Here is a 21,405-nt window from a genome sequence, read left to right on the forward strand (position 1 = left end):
GCAGAACAGGGAAAAAGTAGGTCAAATTTTCCTATCACATCTTTTTACTTTTAAAGTAAAAATGATCGACATGAAGCCTGACTTCTCTTAAATTCCTCAAAGGTTTGGCCTTTATAAATGGTTGCTACAAAAAGGAGTGAGTGATATTTTATGTTTATATCAAAAGCTAAAACTCTTAACAGATTTTAGATACACATAGAATTTACCTACTTGGCATTCTTTAAAATGTAGTTAACAGGAAAATTGAGTAACTGTAAGTGTAAGAAGTATACATTTTAATATGATAATCCAGAATTACTAAATAGTGTTATCTAGCATTTTATATATTAGTCTTCATTATAATCAACCATGTGGTCAACTTTAGATTAATCTGATTTAGCTAGTACAGAGAAAAACATTTACATGTAACCATTACAAGCCTCAAATAGCTGTTTAAAATTCCTTTCTCATCTATATATAAAATACACACAATTCCTAGGCCATGGAGCTAAAAATATGAGAGAAATTTTAAAAATTATTTCTGGTGATATTTGGATGTGGGCTTCTCTTTGAAATATACCTGGAAACTGTATTTTCTGTTATGTAACTTTTTACTGTTTATATAAATTCTACATTTAAAAGGGCCTTTTAGCATTAAACTCTGATTTCCATCATTTATTATTGTATTTTGTTTAGAGTCTCAGTTTTAGTTTTCCACAAATTAGAATTTCTTTAAGGACAATGAAAATGTTAACATTTACATTTACATTTGTAAACATTTCCATCTAACTGGGAAAATTCTGTAGTGTGGAAAATACAACCTCAGAATGATTGTTGTACTTATTTAGGCTACAACAAAGAAAAGGTGAATTTAAAGAGACATTACAATTAAAATAAAATTTCCATGTACTCAATAGAGTAGGTTTTACTGACACTTTATAATTTATTACCTTTAAAACAAAGTAAGTCTTACTGTGTTAATGCAAACAAGTATTTCTATCTAGTACTAGTGAAGCTGTTCTCTTTTCACATGTTGAAAATTGAAGGAAAAGCATTAGAATTGTTTTATCTTAAAGCTGTACCTTTAATAGTCTAAATTATTTATGTGCTAGGGTTAGAATGGACCTAGCAAAGAATTCTCTACAGATTAGCTTTCTTTAGTTTCTCAGTTTTCCTAGTTGCCATGAAGGTATCACCATGGTAAAGTAATTGTATTATAACTGGCAACTTTATCTACTTTATCTTTTTTTTGAAGAAGAAGAAGAAATCATTTGGGAAACATTCTCCTAATTCTGCTGTTAAAATATTGACCCTCTGAAAAGAAAATGGTTATTCTGTTGTAATCTTTACATTTTCCTGTTCTAAACTCAAGATAACATTACAAACTATGGCATTTAAAATAAACCAAAGTTTTTTTAATCTTATGTTTTCTAGTTTCTGTGTCTAGTGTTACATCTTTAGAAATAAAAGCTAAATATTAGCTTAAGTAATTTACAGTAGAATTTACAAAGTTTACAAGCTACTACCACAATGTAAATGTTTTAAATACATTATAGATTTCTAAAGAGAACTTCCAAAGACTTTAGGACTTTGTAGAAATTAAACTGCCCAATCATGGAAAATTTAACTTTGTTTTCTTAGTTTCTACAAAATCCCAAAACATACAAAGGATCTTAAGAAACTTCTTGCTATAGAGATCACATAGACTTATAAGTTTGAGTAGTTATCTTGAAATAAAATGACTGTGAAGAGAAGAGGATTTTTCTCTTGGGTAACCATGGTTATTTTGATGCCATAGTCCTTATCCAAAAGCACAGACTTCTTTTAAATTCACCTTTTGCTTGTCTTCAATGAGGTTAACACCTTGTATTTTAAACTATGCTTATATAGAAATTTCAGTGCAGTATAATAGCTATAGTGTAGTTAGTGTATTACTTTCTTGATAATACTGATACCCTCTCGAAAGGAGAGGGGATTATTGAGTTTAAGTAATCCTAATAAAAGTTCTTACTATAATCCCACCTTATTTAGTGCTATTTGTGAAACAGTATTTTCAACACAATGGGAATTGAGGAAATTTATCTTATCACTAGGAGATAGAACATAAATTCTTATATTAAAATGCATTTCAATTTGAAGTCCATAGTAGGCCAAGATTTGGCTAGTATTTGTTAAACAAATGAAATGTTTTAAAAGAATTTTATGTTAAATTTAAATTTAACCAATTTGTTTAAATGTTTATTTTTGTATTTAATTTAGCATGCTTAATATTGATCAAATATTTTCTGTATTTATACTTATTCATATAGCCTTTAATTATAGGTAACGTTTCAAAATTAGGTGGTCATCATAGAGTATCTTGTGTACAAATTTTGCCATGTTGGGATGTATTTTTTATCTTGCCTTCAGATAAGTATTACCCAATTTTTTGCTGCCTTATTTATTTCAAACAAATGTTTTACTTGATCAACAAATATACTGTTTTACCTTAGTTTCTATCCACTAGAACATTGACTCCTATATGCAAAATCATCTTTCTAAAGTGTTCCAATTATTGCAACGTTATCAGCATCATGATCATTATCTGGAAGAAGACATTTCCAGAGACAACACAAGTGCCCCTTTGTCTTTGCACAATACTGTGACAAAAATCCCTTCTAACATCTTATTTTCCCCTTCAATTCCTCAAGCAGAAAAAAAATTGCATTTGGTAGTCGTATGGTGCCCACGGACAGGATTTTTATGCCTTCCCCTGCTACTTCTACCCCTGGGGAATCCTAAAACAAACTGAATATAGCACTAAATGTTCTGAGAAAACATGGGTAAGATAGCAGACCTGGACAGTCTCTGTGGAATAGCACTTCAGATTCATAAACTATGGTTTAAGATCCCCAGAGTAAGTATCAGGGGTTTAAGATCCCAGGAATAAGTATCATTAAAAGTTTTCAATGTCTTTTCTCTGCAATTAGAGAGATAGGGAATGTTGACCCCAAATTAGAAAGGAACAACAGTAATCTTGCCTGTATCAGGCAGTCTATACTCAAGTATACTTGATACTAAATACTGCTAAGTAACACTGAAACATAAGAGATTTTGATTTAAGAGATTTTTGTTCTAATGCTTGCCCTTGTACATTATAGACTAAAACTTTTCCTTTTAAATGAAGTAATGTATTGATATATTTTGGCATTGATTACCGCCTGTTTTTCCCCCAAGATATGTTCTCTGACCACTGTTCTGAAGTACAATTGTGAAGACAAGAAATGTGATTCCATTATTTAATAGTTATTTGTCAACAGCACTAAAAGATATATAAATCTATAGATAAGTATAATGTGATAAATGCTAGTGTACAATTTTTTGGAACGGAGACAAATTTAACATCTATGTTCATTCAGCATAAGAATAATCATTTTATTGTAGATATTTTATGGATAAATATCTATGGAGATTTCAAAAATACCTTAATTTTTACTTTGAATGAGATATAAATGGCACTTATAACTAGTCTTGTGACTTAAAATATACTGAAGGCATATTTTTTGTTAAATATAAACATATAAATACTTTAGTCATAATTTCATTTTCACTTGTGCCTTTTATCCCCAAATGTTTGTGTAATGGTTTAGATTTAGCTACTGCTATATGTCATTACTACTTTTTAGTGGTAACTTAAGTAACAGTATCTGAAGTTGATATCAAAATAAAATTATACCTAGCAGGTTGGTTCAAGAAGGAAATTTCATCATAGAATGAAAAAAAAATAAGAAATAAAGTTGTAAAAAAATAAAGATTAATTTCAGTTAACTAGAGTTGCACAGTGTAGAATTAGAAATGTTACTATTTTATGATTTGTTGTTGCTTATTCTAAAACAAAGTTTGTTGGTTAAAATTGCAATGTATCATGTTGTCTTGTAGGGGTCCAGGTGGTGGTAGACCTTGGCCAAACCCTACAAACGCCAATTCAGTGAGTATACTTTTAACTTTTCTTTACACCGTGCAGTTTTTAACAGCAGCCACAACAAAAATCCTCTGCTTTGCAAAGCCCTATACTGGTTGTATTAACCGTTTGTGTGTGTGTGTGTTAAACAAATAATTCAAAAAATAATATGTATTTTATTAAATAGGCATGCAAACATGAATTCTGTGTAGGTTAACAAGTGCCCAAATAAAGAATGTATGCCTTAAGTATAATACAGTAGCCTATGTTTCTCAGAAAGCATGTAGCATAAAGTAAGTTCTTCTTCTAAAGTAACTGTAAAATCAGTTTGCTGGATAGATCAGTCTATCAGCGTTCTTCTGTCTCTGGTTGCTGGACGGGTTAAACGTAGGTTTGCTCTCCCACTGACCCAGGACCAAGTGCCTCTACCTCAAGCCCGTGGGCCCATGTGCCATCCTCACACACCTGTCTGTGCATCTGCTCTTTGGGGACTTTTACTTATGTGTTTTATAGCAGTTGTTTGACTTGACTTCACAAATATTTTTCTTTTTTTTTTTTTTTAAAGATTTATTTATTTGTACATACAAAACTGGGGTATAGGCCAGAGGCTCAGGGGCGGTGAGAGGCTTCACCAGAGACAGTGGGGAGCAGAACAGGCAGATCGACGAAGTACACTGCTGAGGGGAGCAGCGGGCGGGTCAGGAGAGGTCTGCCACGCCATGTGGTCACCTCCAGGGCAGGCGGGGATCGAACTCATGCAGAAGTGGCTTTAGCTTCTCAGTGCAGTGCTTTAACCCGATGCCCCACCAAGGAGGACCAATATTTTTCTTTTAATGATGCCACTATTTCTAAATAGGTAGAAAAGCAAGCTTTCAGCCTTCAATTTAATAATTGGCATTAATCCTGTTTTCCCTCCTTACCTGTGAGCCTTGAGTCCTGTAGTGAGGCTTCTGCTTGCCTACAGCGTGTAGTTTGTGCACTGCACAAAGGCGCCCGAGCCCACAGAGCCAGTGGCTGCTGTGTTCGCCCGCGCAGTCTGCGTACCTGCCCAGGAGGGCTGGCGTCTGCTCATGTGCACAAAGGGGCCTTCATGGGCTCTAGTGACTTTAATGCTAAAAATCCTGACCCAACGAATAAGTTTAATTTAAAAATTGAGAAGAATTTAAGTTAGGTACGTGTGGCACAGGCACAATCATCCTGAACCCATTGCTCCTCTAAAGCAGAAGAGCACGTCAAGTAACTCAATATTTTGAGAAAAAGAATTTACATTAAGAATTTACATCTTAGTTTCAATAGCTGTGACATTTGCTAATTAAAATGATTAGGAGGAGAGAGAGTGAATGATGGGACTTCCATGAGAGTGCTCCTTGTACTACTTCTCTCAGCAAGCCTTTCCAAGGCATGTGCTGCCAGGTTGTTGCCATGTGAATGACTTGACTTCTCCAAAAATTCTTTTAGTTTGCTTTTGCACTTTTACATTTTTGTATTTGTAGTTGCTTCCTATATGTGCCTTCCAAATTCATTCAAGATGCAACTTTAAAATGGCACCTGCTAACAAGAAATACTTCTTTCAGCTCCCTATTAAAATATCATAAAGAGGGCCCTCCCTGGTGGCGCAGTGGGTTAAAGCACTGTACTAAGAATCAAAAGCTACTTTCGCATGAGTTCGATCCCCGCCTGCCCTGGAGGAGATCCACATGGCGTGGCAGACCTCTCCTGACCCGCCTGCTGCTCCCCTCAGCAGTGTACTTCGTTGATCTGCCTGTTCTGCTCCCCACCCTGTCTCTGGTGAAGCCTCTCACCCTCCACATCTCTGGCCTGTACCCCAGTTCTGTATGAATAAATAAATAAATCTTTAAAAAAATATATAAAGATGGAGAAAATAAACATTTTTTATAATAATAAAAACTCTGACAGTCTTCCTGTTGCCAGAACCTGGAGCCTCTGTTATATGTGGAGTTGTTATGTGGATGAAACTAGATTGAAAATTGTAACAGATGACCCCTTAGCGATGTAAGCCATCCCACCAAGCAGCAGTAGGCTGCTCTCGCCTTCCTCATTGTATACCCGGTCAGCATCCACCCTCAGCCCCCTGCAGGCAGCAGAGCACAGCTCACACCCCACCACCCCTTTCGCCTCTGCTTCTGTTGCTCTACTCAGCTGGAGACTGTTCCCAGCATCCACTTAGGAAGGTGCATGGGATTTCATACTGAGAATGGTGCATTGAACCTAACAGGTTTATATCCAAGTAGAGTATTTGCTAACGGCAAAGCTGTGCAAAGAATTCTGAATTTTGATGATTTTTAGTTTCTGGTGTTCCTCTTTTCAGGAACATAGAGGCAAGCACAGTAAATAGGATGCCTTGCTGCATCAGGTTCACAACTCTGCGTTCCTTTAGACCCTGAGGAACACTAGGAGTTAGGGTAGGAGGTACACACGTCAAAATGCTGTCCATGGGCAATGTGAAATGTGCAGTTGGCCAGCAGACGCGTCAACAGGATCAGGAGGAGCTGAAAGCTTTCCCTTCTGTTAATTTATGTGGATGATCCCACCTCACTCAAAGAATGTGAATAGGGAAAATAAGTGGGGAAAAGCATGTAATTTGCTCATCAGAAAGAGAAAGGGGTCATCATCCCAAGTACAAAAGGAAAAGTGTTCCTCTGAAAATGATTATGACAATAAAAAAATAATCATAGAAAACTGATGATGTTTAAGCAAAAACATAAGGCTTAGGTGAAACAAAGCAAAAAATAGTAAATTAGATTCGTCTCCTAAATACCACTGGTTATACTATTGTTATACCACTGGTTATACTACAAGTTCCTTTAACTCCTTGTCCATCCTTAAAATTATAAACACTTTTTACTTTTGTATCAACACAGTGAGTCTCCAACTCCATAGGGTAGCATTTGTTTTTGATGTTTTCAAATATGTTTACTTAAAAGGAATTTTAGATTTAGAGAAAAGTTACACGAATAGTACAAAGAATTATCACCCACGCTTCACTCATACTGTCAAGTATTCAAGTTTTACCACATTTGGTCTCTAAACAAGTTTTCCCTGAACCATTTAAGTTGCATTTTAATTACAGATGTGATGACCATTATGGGCAGTGTGAGTTTCCAAAAAACAAAGACATCCCTTTCATAACCACAGAATGTGAACACTAACACTGATGTAATGCGATTTTCTATTCTGTGTCTTTATTCACATTTCACCAACTGTCCAACTGTTACAGAAACTCCTGGTTCACTTGTTCAATTTATCTGTCATGTCTTGTCTACTTGAATCTGGAACAATTTTTTTCTGCTTTTTTCTTTCTTAACCTTAGTTTTGTTAATGGCCATCCCGTTATTTCGGGGTACAGTGCATAAATTGATTTTTTTCTGCTATTTCCTCTGCTTAGAAGCTACGCCCTCCCGGCAGGACCACCACAGAAGTAGTTCCATTTTTGTCAGTGCATCATTTCAGGAGGCAGATGATGGTGATTTGTCCTGTCACAATGTTACTTTGATCACTTAGGTAAAGTGGTGCTTGTCAGGTTTCTCCACCATACGGTTACTGTTTTCCCCTTTGTAATTATTAATCTGTAGAGACACTTCTAAATTCCTCAACCTTTCATTGATACTTTCAGCATTCATTGATTATCTTTGCCTGAATTGTTTCTTCACTATGTTGATTCCCAAATGACTGTCTCAGTCTTTCCTTCTGTACTTGTTCACTTTCTACTTGTACAAAGTTTTCCTTTCCACTCACTCACTCACTCACTCACTCACTCACTCACTCACTCACTCACTCACTCACTCACTCACTCACTCACTCGTATCAGCTGTCTCTATGGATTCTTACTCAGAAGGTTTTGATGCTAAAAACTTACATTTGACCTGTAGGAACCCCTTCAGGTTGCATCATTTGTTCTTTTAATATAACCTATTATGTGAACACTGTGAAGTTCATCTTTTATTTTCTGTTTCAGACTTGGAAACACCTAGGGTTTTTTTTTTTTTTTTTTTTTATGTTAAGTGGTTTTTCTAACCCATCCGAGTGATATGGCTTCTGGACCTGCCACCAAAAGGAACTAGGGGAGGGGGGCAGGGAGGGAGGGAGGGAGGGAGGGAAGGAGGGAGGGAGGGGTACGCGCACACACATCTATATCTATCTCTATTTAGCTATACATTTTAAAACGATGAGTGCACATCAGTGGTTCAGGTTCAGTCCATCAAAAAGCTCCTTCTAAATCTTCCGCTGTTCATAACTCCCTTTTCTGAAAGTGAGAAATTGGCTTTATTTCCTTAAGTTATTTACTTAATCCTTATTTTGCTAGTTTGTCATGTAAAAGTGTTCTGACCAAAAATACTTTCCGTTCTTTTTTATATGGCAGTAGGTAAAACACTTACAGAATTTTTTCTTTAATTTAGAATAAAAGTAAGATCTTCCCTCCTTTAAAAATCACGGTACTGGTCTCACATTCTTACTGGACATGTATATGCAAGTTTAACTTTTTTCCTTCATGTTTTTCTCATGGAACTGTATACTTGGATTTAGCTATCTGTTGGGAGTTTTAAAAATTTAGTGAGCTCTTTTACTGAAAATAATTTTGTGTGGAAATACTTTGGATTGCAATGTACAGAAACCAGCAAATTCATATTGAAAGAATATTACTGAATTGTGTATCTGAAAATTCCAAATATAAACTGGCTTTGGGGACACATTGGTTCCAAGGTTCAACTAATGTTCAGGATTGGCTCCTAATCTCTATCAGTTGCCTTTGTTCCCCTTGTTATGGAAGAAGACTGCTGGGAGGATATTCTCAGGGTTCCCAGTAAGAGCACAGAAGAGCACAATTCTCGATTAAGTACATGCAATAGGAATAACTAACCAAACTCAAATGGCTGAACTTGGAACATACTCTCAGTCATAAACCAGTGATGTCTGGGGAGTATGATGCTCTATCAGCCAGTCCTACTCACCTGCCCATTCCCTTACTCCTTCCAAGCTTCATAGAAAAATAAGGTTCAAAAGTAAATTCCTAGAAATAGAAGGATAGGCAGAAACAATTCTTCCATATATCATTGTATTCCTTACCTCGCTATCTTGACAGGAAAAGATGAAACTCCTTTAAGGAAGTAAATGACCAATTACAGGGATTAAGCCAGAGGGAAGCAGCTATCTTACTCCAAGTAATAAGCTCTGTCCTGTACAAACACTCACTTTTTTAAAAAGCACTGAGTACATACACTAGCATGTCTTGATACTGCCCTTCCAGATTTCTAGTAAGCTAGTGATTAGGTTGTTTTAAATTTCATAGTTGAAAGCAACGTAACTAACATGTTATTAATCTTTTTTTTAAAATCCAAATACTCCTTGTTACTCTGCTCTTCACCCTATCACATGGAAATTAGAGGTCAGAATATTTGGGTTCTCTTCGCAGATCCTGAATCATCTGTCTGGCTTAACCAGACTGTGTCTATGTGTGATTCTTAGTTTTCTTATCTGTCCAAAGATTCCAGTTTCATCATTCTGATTGTCCAGCTCTCTAGTCATGTTTATCTTCCACAACTTTCACTTCATTTCAGTGTCTATTTTGTATGCCATATGAGAGAAAGAAAAAGCAGAAGGAGTTTAATTACATTGAGAAGAATGGAGGTATTAACAGATAGTGAGAAAAACTTGGGCAAAAATAAAGAGAAAGGGAAGTACATGAAATGTTTGTGAAAAAACAATAGCCTCTCAGTGGCTAGTGGGAAGTAGGTTGGTTGGGAAGCCAAAGGGTGACGAAGCTGGGAAAAGAACAAAAGGGGACTACAGTGTGCAGAGTTTTGAATGGTGTGAAATCTGGAGCTCATCATCTCTGAGGAAGAAAGCTATATTTGAGGGCAATAGTTTACCAGTTGAGTCAAGTAGAGCTTGAGGTGGTGTGGTAATAAAGGAAAGGTAGACAAATATTTTACACATAGAATTAAAAAAAAAAAAAAACTTAGTGACCCATTGAATTTTGTGGGAAAGGAGAAGGAAAAAGTTGAAGGTGATTTAAAATCTTTGTGTTCACCAGAAAGAATGGGAATAACACTGATCTAGAGCTCACAACACAGAGATGGTGGTTTTAGAAGGTAGAAGTTGCTTTGTTTTGGGATGTTAAATTTCAAGTTCTTATAGACTACCACCTTTGATTTTTCTACAGTGCTAATGCTTATGTCTATAATTTACTTAACACATTGTATTATCTTTTAAATCTGTAATGTCAACCTCAGCTGAGTCCTCATGTGCTTGACCACATACTTTTACTCTTCTTTTAGTCAGCAATCTTTGTTTTCTTTATCATTGACACCTTCTTTATCAGATAAAATTGTCACATGTAGAAACAAATGAAAAAGAACCTTCTGTTTTCTGAAGAATCAAATTTCTTTAGATTCTACCTTTTACCAACAATATTATCAGACTGTTACTCATCTTTCTTTCATTTTATCAGTTTTTTTTTTTTTCCCAATGTGAACCCTTCTAGCTGTTCTCTTTATTCCACCTATTGGTGCTTCTTTTTATATCTCACTCAGTCATTCTGCTAAAAATCTTCAGTCTAACCTGTCTCATTGGCTGAACTTTCCCCTAACATTTTAACCATGAACAAAATCCCAAGACAACTTTAAACACTAATCTTCCTCTACTCCTTTAGAACTGGGAGAAGTGGCTGATAATAATCTATTCTCTTCTCCTCCCTTCCTCAGTCTCAAACCTCATTTATATTTCCCACTTTTCCTCTCTTGGCACCATTCTGTTGACAGTGAATCCTTTCACCTTCCACCTTTCACCTTCATCATTATAGGAGCAGTCAGTGCCTAAGACAAAGCAGGTTCTAGGTCTACAATTGTAAATATCTGTTGATCAGATCTACCTCAGTGTCTAATGTCTTCGTGTTCAGAGTCAGGAAGTTGCTATCTTCCTAAATGTTCTTCATATAAATTAAAGAGTGGCACCATCAGTCATCTAGTTGAAAACATAGCAATTACCTTAACTTTTCTTCCTTGTTCACCAAGTCCTGGTTGTGAATACATTGTGAGAAGTCTTTCAGTTTCTTGTATTTTTACTCATCTTAACCAGCATTGCCTAGAACACTCTTAATTGTCTCTCACCTAAACTTTTTACAATAATTTCCTCACTTGTATTTTTCCATGACACCTTCAGAGCTATCCTACTAAAATATAAATTAGGAAAAGTCCTAGAGCAAAAATTCATTCATAGTCTGATCATAGAGCCTACTCATTTACCACACCCTGGAGTCCCCTACTGCAGCAGCTGTTTAAAATCACATACCATTTCTCTGGTAAACTGCATACTTCCACATTTCTAGTTGCAACTTTTTTTAAGCTTATTTTTATCTTTGTTTTTCTGGCAGACATCTATTCTCCAACTCCCAGCTGCCCAGCTCAAATCTGTCTTCTGTACACACATGGTAGTTCTACATACATCATTCTATTGTATGTCTCTCACACTATACTGTCCATACTGCTGGTAACTTCCAGGAGTGCAAGCTCAGGATGGAAGCCCAAATCTTCCTATTCTTTTATTGGGGGAATCAAATAATGAGAAAGAATGACTGTAAGCCAAAATTAAAGAGTTTGACAGGGCAAAAAGAGGAAAGAAAGTGAACTATATGAAGTAACAATTTTTTTGACTATTTAAAAATGCTTATTATATTTTACTGTGATTGAAGAAGCTGTGAAGAGGAAGGAAGAAATTAAAATATAAAGGAGTAAGGCTGGAAGAATGAAATGGTCAGGAAGGGCTAGCTTTCGAAACAAAGGAGATTATTTTTAATCTGAGGTCAGTGGATGAAAGATGAAACCCACAAATAATGGAGTTCTGAGCTGAAACAAGGGCTAGCAAGAATATGAACACTAACGACAAAAGGGCAAAGTACAACTCGGAATAGTCATCTTGAAGGCCAACTTAAATATCCAGGGTTTTTTAGGAGCCAATTAAGTAATGGATAACTTCAAATACATCTTTTGGAATGTTTATTACACAGAAATTGCAAAATGCTTCAAGTTGTTGCTTTTCTTCTCCTCCACACTTTGGCTGAGCCAGAAATACTTCCATATATTAGTGAGACTGGGTTAAATTTGGAGACATTATTATATTTTGGACCTTTTCAACCTCAGTATTTTGCTTCTAGCAGAAATGGTGGCTAGAGAGTAGACAAAGATGCAAAGTAACTAAATAGGCTTTAGTATAATAAATTTAAGACACTAGAAAGAAATGATGACTGACATGAGGAAGTGACAGGCAATATAGTAGGAAAATAATTTACTTAAAAAACATGGAGGAATTGTGATGGGAAAGATTCTGTCTAGAATGTACAACAGTTTTCATGAGTTACATGAGGAATAAAGAATATCAGGCAAGAGTTTAGAGTTCTAAGCCATAGTCATTCTAATAAATGGAAGACAAGAAGTATATGTCAAAGAAGACAATGAAGTAGAAATGCGCTAAGTATCTAAAAGATGGACAGATTGTAGCATGAAGATGCATAAGAATGAAGGTGGAAAATAGAGACTGGGCATAACTAGAGGAAGCGCTAGGGATATGGGGAGATGAAAATTGTAGACAATAGAGGAGTTGGTGAGACGGTGAAAGTAGATTCACATTCAAAATAAGCAGCAGAGGGGAGATTATAGATCATGAATGGAAAGAACCCCAAGAGAGCAAAGGAGTTTTTACTGATCAAGTGGAGTAAAGGTTTACTGCCCTAAGAATCCCAGGTACTCCAGAGTGTTACCTGGCACTTTGGTGATGGCCTCATGAGTGCAGCATAGGCAAGTCAAGCAGCATCTTCAGACACATGTGGTCTGAGCTTAAGACAAACTAACAACATCCAACAAAGAGGGAGCTTTCAATAATTTATTAAAATCATTCTGCTTATTTTTCATTTCATTCTGCTTTTTTGGGGTTTCATATTATTTTTATGCTTCATATATGGAAGATGTTAAAGTAGAAGAGCATTTGGGGTCCAGGCGCTATAACTTCACTGCTTGAAGATTCTATTCTGCCCCTGTCTGACTCCAAGAAGACAGTAATTTGTTGCCTTTTTTCAGAGGAGGGCAAAAATATCTCTTCCAAATGTGCACAGTTTTCATTCAAGTTTGCTTATGTGAAAAAGAGTATTTGGACTTAACTTTTTCTATTGCTATTCAGATTCAACAGCTTATTTTTAACTATGTGTTTCCCAGTTTTCATTTCCTAAATTATAGGAGTGTTATATCAATACTTTCTAATAATCAAGAAAAGAACTTGGTTAAGAGCTCGATTAGAAAGGAAAGAAGTAACTTGTTATCCACATCTGACTCCCATAAATTAGTAGTTTTTGTAGATGTTAACAAAATTTTTAAACTTACCATAGCAAGTAAGAAAGAGGGAAAGTATGAAGCCATATTGCATGAATATAGCAGCCTGAAACATACCTGAAAAGCAGTGCATCCCGGAATGCACAAAAGTTAGAAGTTGAAGCCTACTCATTGAAAATTTCTGGTTTCTGGTTCCTGATTTTTAGCTGCACTAATGTACATCTTCCTAATCACATTATAAGTCAGTATCAAGCCATGAATAAACTGCCCAGAAATAAGTTGAACTTGAAACTAATTCTAGCTAAATTCCTCTTGACTAAAATTCACTCTTTTTTGGTAAATTCAAGGTAACCTGACATTTTTTCTGTTTTCTGGCCCTCAGGTAGATATAAATGCCATAATCCCTTACCATCCTTTGTAATACATTTTAAAAGTTGATGAAAGTAAGAATATAGAGGTATTTTATGTCAATCTAAATATGTATTTTTTGTCCTGTTCATGTTCCAGATACCATATTCCTCAGCATCTCCTGGGAATTATGTAGTAAGTACATTTGGGTTTGTTTGCTCATAAGAATTGATGTTACATTTTATTTGGGCAATGAAATAGTTGTCCAGATGTTAAGAAGAGCCCCTGTGTATTGGCCAAGAAGTGAACATCTGATTTGTATTGAGTTGTTTCATCTGCCAACCTCAGTACATATGTTGATGTTCATTAGTGAAACAGTTATCAATCTGGCCAAATTGCCCTGAGTACTGTGTTTTACTTCAGCATATGTCTCTGTAAACCAGTACAATACACTCTGTCCAATCATGAAGAAAGCCATCCCCAGTTACACAATAATATGCTTGAATTTGCAATTCTCCAGGAAGATAATCTAAACCCCTCTGCCACCCTACTAATGATGCACAAAGTCTAAGGAAGACTTCAAACTTTCTCTCAAACACAAAAAGAATCAGGTAGCCAAATGATGGCCATTAATTTGGAGTGCCTAAGTTTGTTTTCTTAGTACATGTTAAGTTTTTTTTTTTTATTTCATTTAGAAACTTAAATTTACTAAGGGTAAATTTTAGAATATTTAAGGGGAAATGCTTGACAGAGAAGCAAAGACAAAATTGTAATGATGAATATCCTTCCTTACAGAAATTTTCTGAGGTGGTAGGTAATTTGAATGGCAGGAAAGGAATGCTTGGAGGCTCAGTGAGCATTTTCCCCTCCATTGAAAGTGATTTGTGAGCACAGTGAAAAAGCCTATATTCTTGTGGACTTGGGAACTTAGTGCTCAATGTTCCCTTAAGCGTATACAAAGTAAGAATGTAACTTATTTCACATTTTCTATGAAAGAAAGGAAAATTAGAAAATTGGGGCAATATCCATTTTTTTTATTAAAGTCACTTAAGAATGAACCTTAGTTATAAAGGCCTCCTTGGTGGCACAAGGGGGTAAAGCACAGGACTATGAAGCTATCAGCAGTCACGGCAGCATGAGTTCAATCCCCAGTCAGTGAGGCGACCCATCTGGCACAGCAAACCTCTCCTGTCTCAACCACACCTCACCTCAGCAGTGTTTTGGTCAATCTATCTGTTCTGGTCCCCACTCTGTCACTGGTGAATCCTCTCACCCCCTTACCTGTGGACTGTACCCCAATTCTTGTATATATAAATAAGTCTATAAAAAAATAAACCTGATGTATGGCTTTATGATATGATTGACTTTGATTAAAAGGAAATTCAAGTTGTTTTAAAATTCAAATTAAAATACATACATTAGTTGAAATTATTAATGTATTGTATCTTTGTACACAGAACAAAGCAAAAGGGTGGTTATGGTGCATCTGAAAAGTTCTAAGACCTTTTGCCTGAATTTTAAATTTTGGTTGTCCGAATAACTACATTAACTTAAAATTACCTGATCTACCTTTTAGTGATTATATAGCTGCAGCTTAATAACCAACAGCATTAGTCGTCATTTCTCCTTTCAATTGATGTGATAGCTGAAGGTGCAACGCTCCAGAAGTGTTGCAGTCAGTATTGACAGAATAGCATCAATGTCTTTTTAACATATGACTATCTTGTTTTTAGTTTACTATAACTACAGTGCTATAATAGATCATAGAGAAATTAAACTCAATCACAAATACACATGGGTATTTGCAAAGGCCCCATTAAGTGGTTTGTCCTTAACCGCATTATATACCTGATGCGATTAAGTCATAAATAACAAGTCAGTATGGGCTCATTGTTTTGAAAACTACCCCAAAAATTTCAACTTATTTAAGGTAAATTGTATTTTGCATAATCCTGAAATGATTGTGTACTCAAAGTACAGAGAAAATATGTTAAATGTTATTTTCAACTGGGTTATCATAGAGATAAGTCTAACATTTCTTCTATTTTCCATCATGTTTAATGAAATGCCATTTTTTACTGAAATTTTGTGTAATTGTTTAGGGTCCTCCAGGAGGTGGAGGGCCACCAGGAACACCCATCATGCCTAGTCCAGCAGGTATTGTAATCAATTTAAGCCACAAGAACATTAGTAGAATAAAAATCACAAAATATGAAACTGTTGTGACAGAAATATTCATTATCACATTGATGAGATACTTAAAAGCAGAACAGAGGTAACAAGTAGGAAGAAACAGTAGCTTAAACATCTAGTGGATCGTTACTTTAAGCATGTAGAAAATTTGTTGATTGGCTAAGAGATTTAATGAGCAAGAAAACTGATTTAATTAAAAGATTCCTTGAGACTAAGGAAAAGAGACTTGAGACTAACTCTCACTACTTAGATTCCGTAGAAGTAATATGAAATACATGGACTCGTTAGGTTAAATATAGCAAATCCAATCCACCATCTCTGTCATCTTCCTAATGCAGATGCATATAGGCTTATGGCATTCTTTATCCCACACGTCCACAAGTATTTATTAACTAATAAATCCTTATGTAGTGGGGACAGTTTTCGTTTAATCCCCTAAATTGAAATGCTTCTATAATTATTTGATTAAAAAAATTTAAATAGCTTTATCCTACTTATTGAGACTTTATTCCAGACTTAATATTAAAAGTGTTATAAAGAAGACTATAATGCTGGCAGTTTAACACAGGCCTCCTAGGCTGGGCTGTTCCATGTATCAAGAGTCCTAAAAGCAGTCAGACCCTCTGACTAGCACTGTACTACTAGAACTGATTAGAGATACAGCCTAAGAGATGTAGAGAAGGCAGCTCATCTGTTATAGTCAGTGATGAAATAGTAGACACAACCTTCATACCTAATCCAATGTAAGTGAAATTAATATTTTATAGATCATGATGGAATACACTGTAACCATTAAAGTCACTATCAAAGAATTTCTAATGACATGGAGAAATGTCCATAGTTCAATACAGTATGGCCATAATTTCATTTTAAATTATATATTACATAGAAATCTGTAAAGCAGAACATGGAGAAATAGTCTAAATTTTTCTCAGTGATAAAGTGTTACTGAGTAATGAAATACAGAGACGTTTCATACTTAGAAATTATTTTGCACATTTAACTCAGTTTGTTGAAATCTAAGATATTTGTTGAAATCTAAGATATGTGCAAGCTTGAAATTAAATCTTGTTGATCAACAAATGTTTTGAATCTTTAATATAGAAAGTGTAAATTTGATATTACAAAATTTTATTTGCTTCACAAAAGCTTTGCAATATATTCATAAATATTCCATAGGTCTGTCCTCAGAGCATCTTCAATGAAAGTGAAACAAAACTCACTAAAGATAGAATTATGTGAATTGAACATCTTGCATACATTTGCATTCTTGTATGGAAAAAAAGTTAATGTTTAATTTATAAAGGCAGCATGTAATTAATAGACATTTCACTACAGTAACAAAAAAACACTGGGGGAGTGATGCTAAACTTTGCTAATAAGAAGTAATCTGACCACTACTTCCTTTCAAGTCAGAAGTTTCCACCAGTATACTTCTTAGCCTTCTGCACATGCTTTTTTATGTACTCGTTTTATGTAGCAACCATGCTTCTACTCTGAAGCATAAAGCCATTACACACGCACGTGAACACACACACAAAATAGTTGCCAGAAGATCACATGAAGTTTTTCTGTATATATAAAAGGACCTATCCCCTAGGAAATGCCAGCTTTATTCCCTCAGTATTTTTCCTTTTTTCATACAACATTGTTTATTAGTTTTTTAAAAAAAGGTAAATATTTTCTCCTGCTTATTTAAAATATACAGCCCACTTTCCTTTAAAATTAATTACTAAAATTAGTAAGATTGATATGGTGAAAAAAATTGAAGTTTCTGTGTTTAAAAAGCAATCCAAGATTTCCTAAAAAGGAACTTAATGGGATAGAGTTTATTCCGTTAGTTAAATCTGAATTAGCTGATACTGTTGCAGTATACATGATTAAGATGTGGTCCCTTCCTTTCCTTCTGTCAGTGAACTTACTGTAGCCTAGTTGGGAGCAAGAGAAAAAATGCAAAGTAGAGTTCAGTGGTGGAGGGGCGGGGGGCGCAGGAGCCCACAGACACTTGGAAGTATAAGAAAAATATATTCATGGAAGAAGTTATGGTCGCCATGAAGATGGAAAAGTTTAATCACATGCAGGAAAGAACAGTAGCCTGCTGTACTTTGGTTGCTCAGAGTTAATCAAACATCTGGATATAAAAACAGTTAAGGCTATAAAAGTTAATGAGAACCATATTTAATATAAACAAATAAGGATCAATATGAGATAGGCATTTTAACTTTTTGTAGTGTGCTGTATTAAGAAGTAAAAAAAATAAATCATGGTTTACACAATACTATTAAGTACTGTGCTAACCTGTGCTGTATGTGATATACACTACAATAAACTAATATCTAGTAAGTAAATACACACACACAAAATGAAAATAATTGCCCTTTTCCCCCTATGTGATTATTGCCATGAGAAAATAAGTCTCTTTATTTTCTACCTTGAATCAAAACTGAACATCTGGAACATACCTTTTTCAAAATAGACCTGTTACATTTGAGAAAACTAAATACTTCTAATAGAAAATATTTTAACTAATATTTTCTAAATATTAACATTTAGCTTTTCATTCTAGTTTATATAAGATCATATATATTCAGATATTTAATTAGCACTTGACTAATAGACATGAAATGTAACATTTTAAATAATATTAAATGGATATCAATTATTGTTATAATGATTCAAGAATATAATGAATGTAAAATTTTTATCCAGTGATAAAGTAGAGGAAACTACCTTTTACTTCAAGCTAGGTCGCTTTCATTCTAATTGTATAGTATTGATTTAATCCCTTCCTTTGGAATTAAACCAGATCTATCAGCTTTTACTAATTATTCCCTAAATACATTTTGTATTAAATTGGTGTGTAAGAAATCTATGGAAATGACAACTGAAAAGTGACCAAATCTGAATTTTAAGAATTTTTGCTATCTGTATACATATATATTGCTTAGAGTTCATTTTTTTAAATGGTATCTTGTTTTTCAAAAGAAAATACTCACACTTTACTATATGGTTTTCTTAGATTTTTTTTAAAGTAATGTCCTTCAAGTGATTGAGCAAATTCCTAATACACAACCCCAGAATAAATATTTCTGGGTCAGAAAATGACTTACATATATGTGTTCGTGGACATCAGTAATGCCTACTTCAAGCATTGCAACTATTCATATTGTCTAGATAATCTTTAATTATAGCTCTGATGACTTGCATGAAGATTACAAAGAAAGATTTTAATTAATATTTTATTTCAGATTCAACCAACTCTGGAGACAACATGTATACTTTAATGAATGCAGTACCTCCTGGACCTAACAGGCCTAATGTAAATATACATTTTTTTGTTAGTTTGTCTTCAAATATACTGGGGGGAAAAAAAAAACACCAAAGTGTCTTTCATTTCCTGGCTACTGCTGAAGTGTATATTTATTATCCATGAGCTTAACAGATATCAAAAACACATTTTGCATTCTAGGTTGAAAAATATGATACAAAACATCACAAGAAATCTCACAGCTCTGTAACATAAATGTTAAGCTGAAACTGGACCTGATCACTTACCAAATATTCGATAGTGCTCTTAATCTATACTGGTTATTTGAGAATTACTGGGAATGTGCAGTCATTTATGTAAAGCTCACAATGAGCTTCCTCACTGTGGTCATAGACTTTATAATCTTGAAAATGAACTAGGAAGTTGATTATGCTTTTCCTTAGATTTTTGAAATCTGGAGTTTACTTGAAATACATGGAGCCATGACGCAGTGCAACAGAAATACTGTGAATGTCCTTAATAAAGTATATGTTCATGATTTTTCTATGGACAGGAGCAACATTTATGATATAAAATCTACATTTAAAACTTGTAATAGTATAATAGATTAGGGATATACAGTAGCTCAAATCAAAGAGAAATCAGAAGACATAAAAATAACTTTGTAAGTGTACTGAAAGCCAGAAATGAAATAATTATTACAATTGAACATCCTGTTGGTGAAAGCAGAGAAACTTTAAATTCTGCCCAATATGTTATTTGAATTATGGCTACTCTAAAATGAAATGTGCTTTAAGCATAAAATGTTGGCATTTGAGAATTTAGTATAAAAATGTGAAATATCGTTAAAAATTTTATATTGGCTATATGTTGAATAACAGTTGATATTTAAGGTAAATAAATAAGGTAAATAACTTCTCTTGCTTTTTGTTGTTTTAAAACATGACTACTGGTAAACCTAAAGTTTCTTATTAGTTCACATTTGTGCATGCATATTAGTTCTGTTAAGCAGCCCTGCCTTCAATTACCACAGATTTCTCTAAAGAATCAAATTGTTTTCAGGAATAAAAATTTCCTATGAGCAGTGTCTAAAAAGTGTTTTCATGGAGCTCTTAAAAGATCGTTGAATAATGTACAATGTAGCAAAGATATAGAAAAGCCCATCCTATTACAATTTTATTTCTTAAAACTTGATATTTAAAAGAAGGGAATAGGGAAGAAACCAAGAGCATATGGTACTGAAGACATTTCTGTAGGCAGCTTAGTTATCTTCCAAGTATGTTCCATTCTGGTTCTCTAATTTGATACAGAGATAAGAGATCCAAGAAAAGTAGATGAACATGTCACTTTTCCAAATGCTGTTATCTCAGCCTGAGGTAGTAAAAGTAAACACCTACTAAGAGCTGGGACTGCAGTTTTATGTCCATTAAACACAGAAACCTGTAGCTTAGTGTCATTTAAAAATACTATGGCAAGGTGGGGTACAAGGGTTGGCAGGGGCAGGTATTAGGGCCAAGAAGTTCAAGGCTATTCACCTAATCAGCACCAGCCTCTCAGGCCAGATCTAAACTATGGTGTTCACCGAAGCTAAGTAACAATTAAATTCAAAGTTAATTTCTTAGGCCTATCATTTGAAGCATACATATTACAAGTTGTTTACTGAAAAATCAATCTGTTCTCGAGCAACAAAATCTTCAACAATATCGGCTTTATCCTGAGAGCATTGATAAGCATGTAGTCTGTGTGCTCCTGGTGATGGAAAGACAGCTGCATTCCACACGTCGCTGCTGCTAGGCAGGCTGTCTGCTGAGGACAGTCCTCCCACCAGAAGTGTGATTAATAACCACCACTACTACCCCACCGCCACACAGATCCACATGTATTCACTCATACCACATCCAACATGGAAGGAATGCTGTAAACATAGGAAATTTTAAGAGCAAGTGTTTTCAGTAGGCTGTCTTAACTATAAGCGCAATTATAAATAATTTGTGTTCAAACTGGGGTCCAGATTTCTAGAAAATAAGGGGGAAGTAACGAATAGATGTTCAGTGACCCTAGCAGCAGGCCTGTCATGACCTATCCACTCATGTCTTTTATATGTAAGGCTTCCAATATAAAATTTCACTTGAAAAATAAAATGCCACTACTTTGAAAATGTTACTATAACTGCTATTGAATGTCTGCTGTCATTGAACTGATACTATTCAGCTAAGAGTTTAGCTATACTTAGCTATCCCCAGGAGCTAGGTGTATTCTACCTATAAAATCAAATTATTTACTATATCCATCTGGACAAAAGTAGATTGCTAAGAAAAGTTAATATTCAATTATTCTTA

At 34.8% G+C, this 21,405-nt stretch overlaps 1 protein-coding gene across 2 annotated transcripts in view; it reads left to right on the plus strand.

Annotated features, from left to right (window-relative positions):
- The window catches only part of SSBP2 (single-stranded DNA binding protein 2), a 245,209-nt gene that overhangs the window by 206,640 nt on the left and 17,164 nt on the right, over positions 1-21,405 (plus strand). For both annotated transcript variants that reach the window (XM_004678159.2, XM_004678160.2), the window contains exons 10-13: positions 3,898-3,946; positions 13,765-13,800; positions 15,708-15,762; positions 19,047-19,117. In XM_004678159.2, the coding sequence (XP_004678216.1) occupies positions 3,898-3,946; positions 13,765-13,800; positions 15,708-15,762; positions 19,047-19,117 (211 nt within the window). The remainder of the gene's footprint in view (positions 1-3,897; positions 3,947-13,764; positions 13,801-15,707; positions 15,763-19,046; positions 19,118-21,405) is intronic.

Source organism: Condylura cristata, unplaced genomic scaffold, assembly GCF_000260355.1.
Source record: "Condylura cristata isolate star-nosed mole 26May11 unplaced genomic scaffold, ConCri1.0 scaffold00007, whole genome shotgun sequence".
Taxonomy (NCBI): domain Eukaryota; kingdom Metazoa; phylum Chordata; class Mammalia; order Eulipotyphla; family Talpidae; genus Condylura; species Condylura cristata.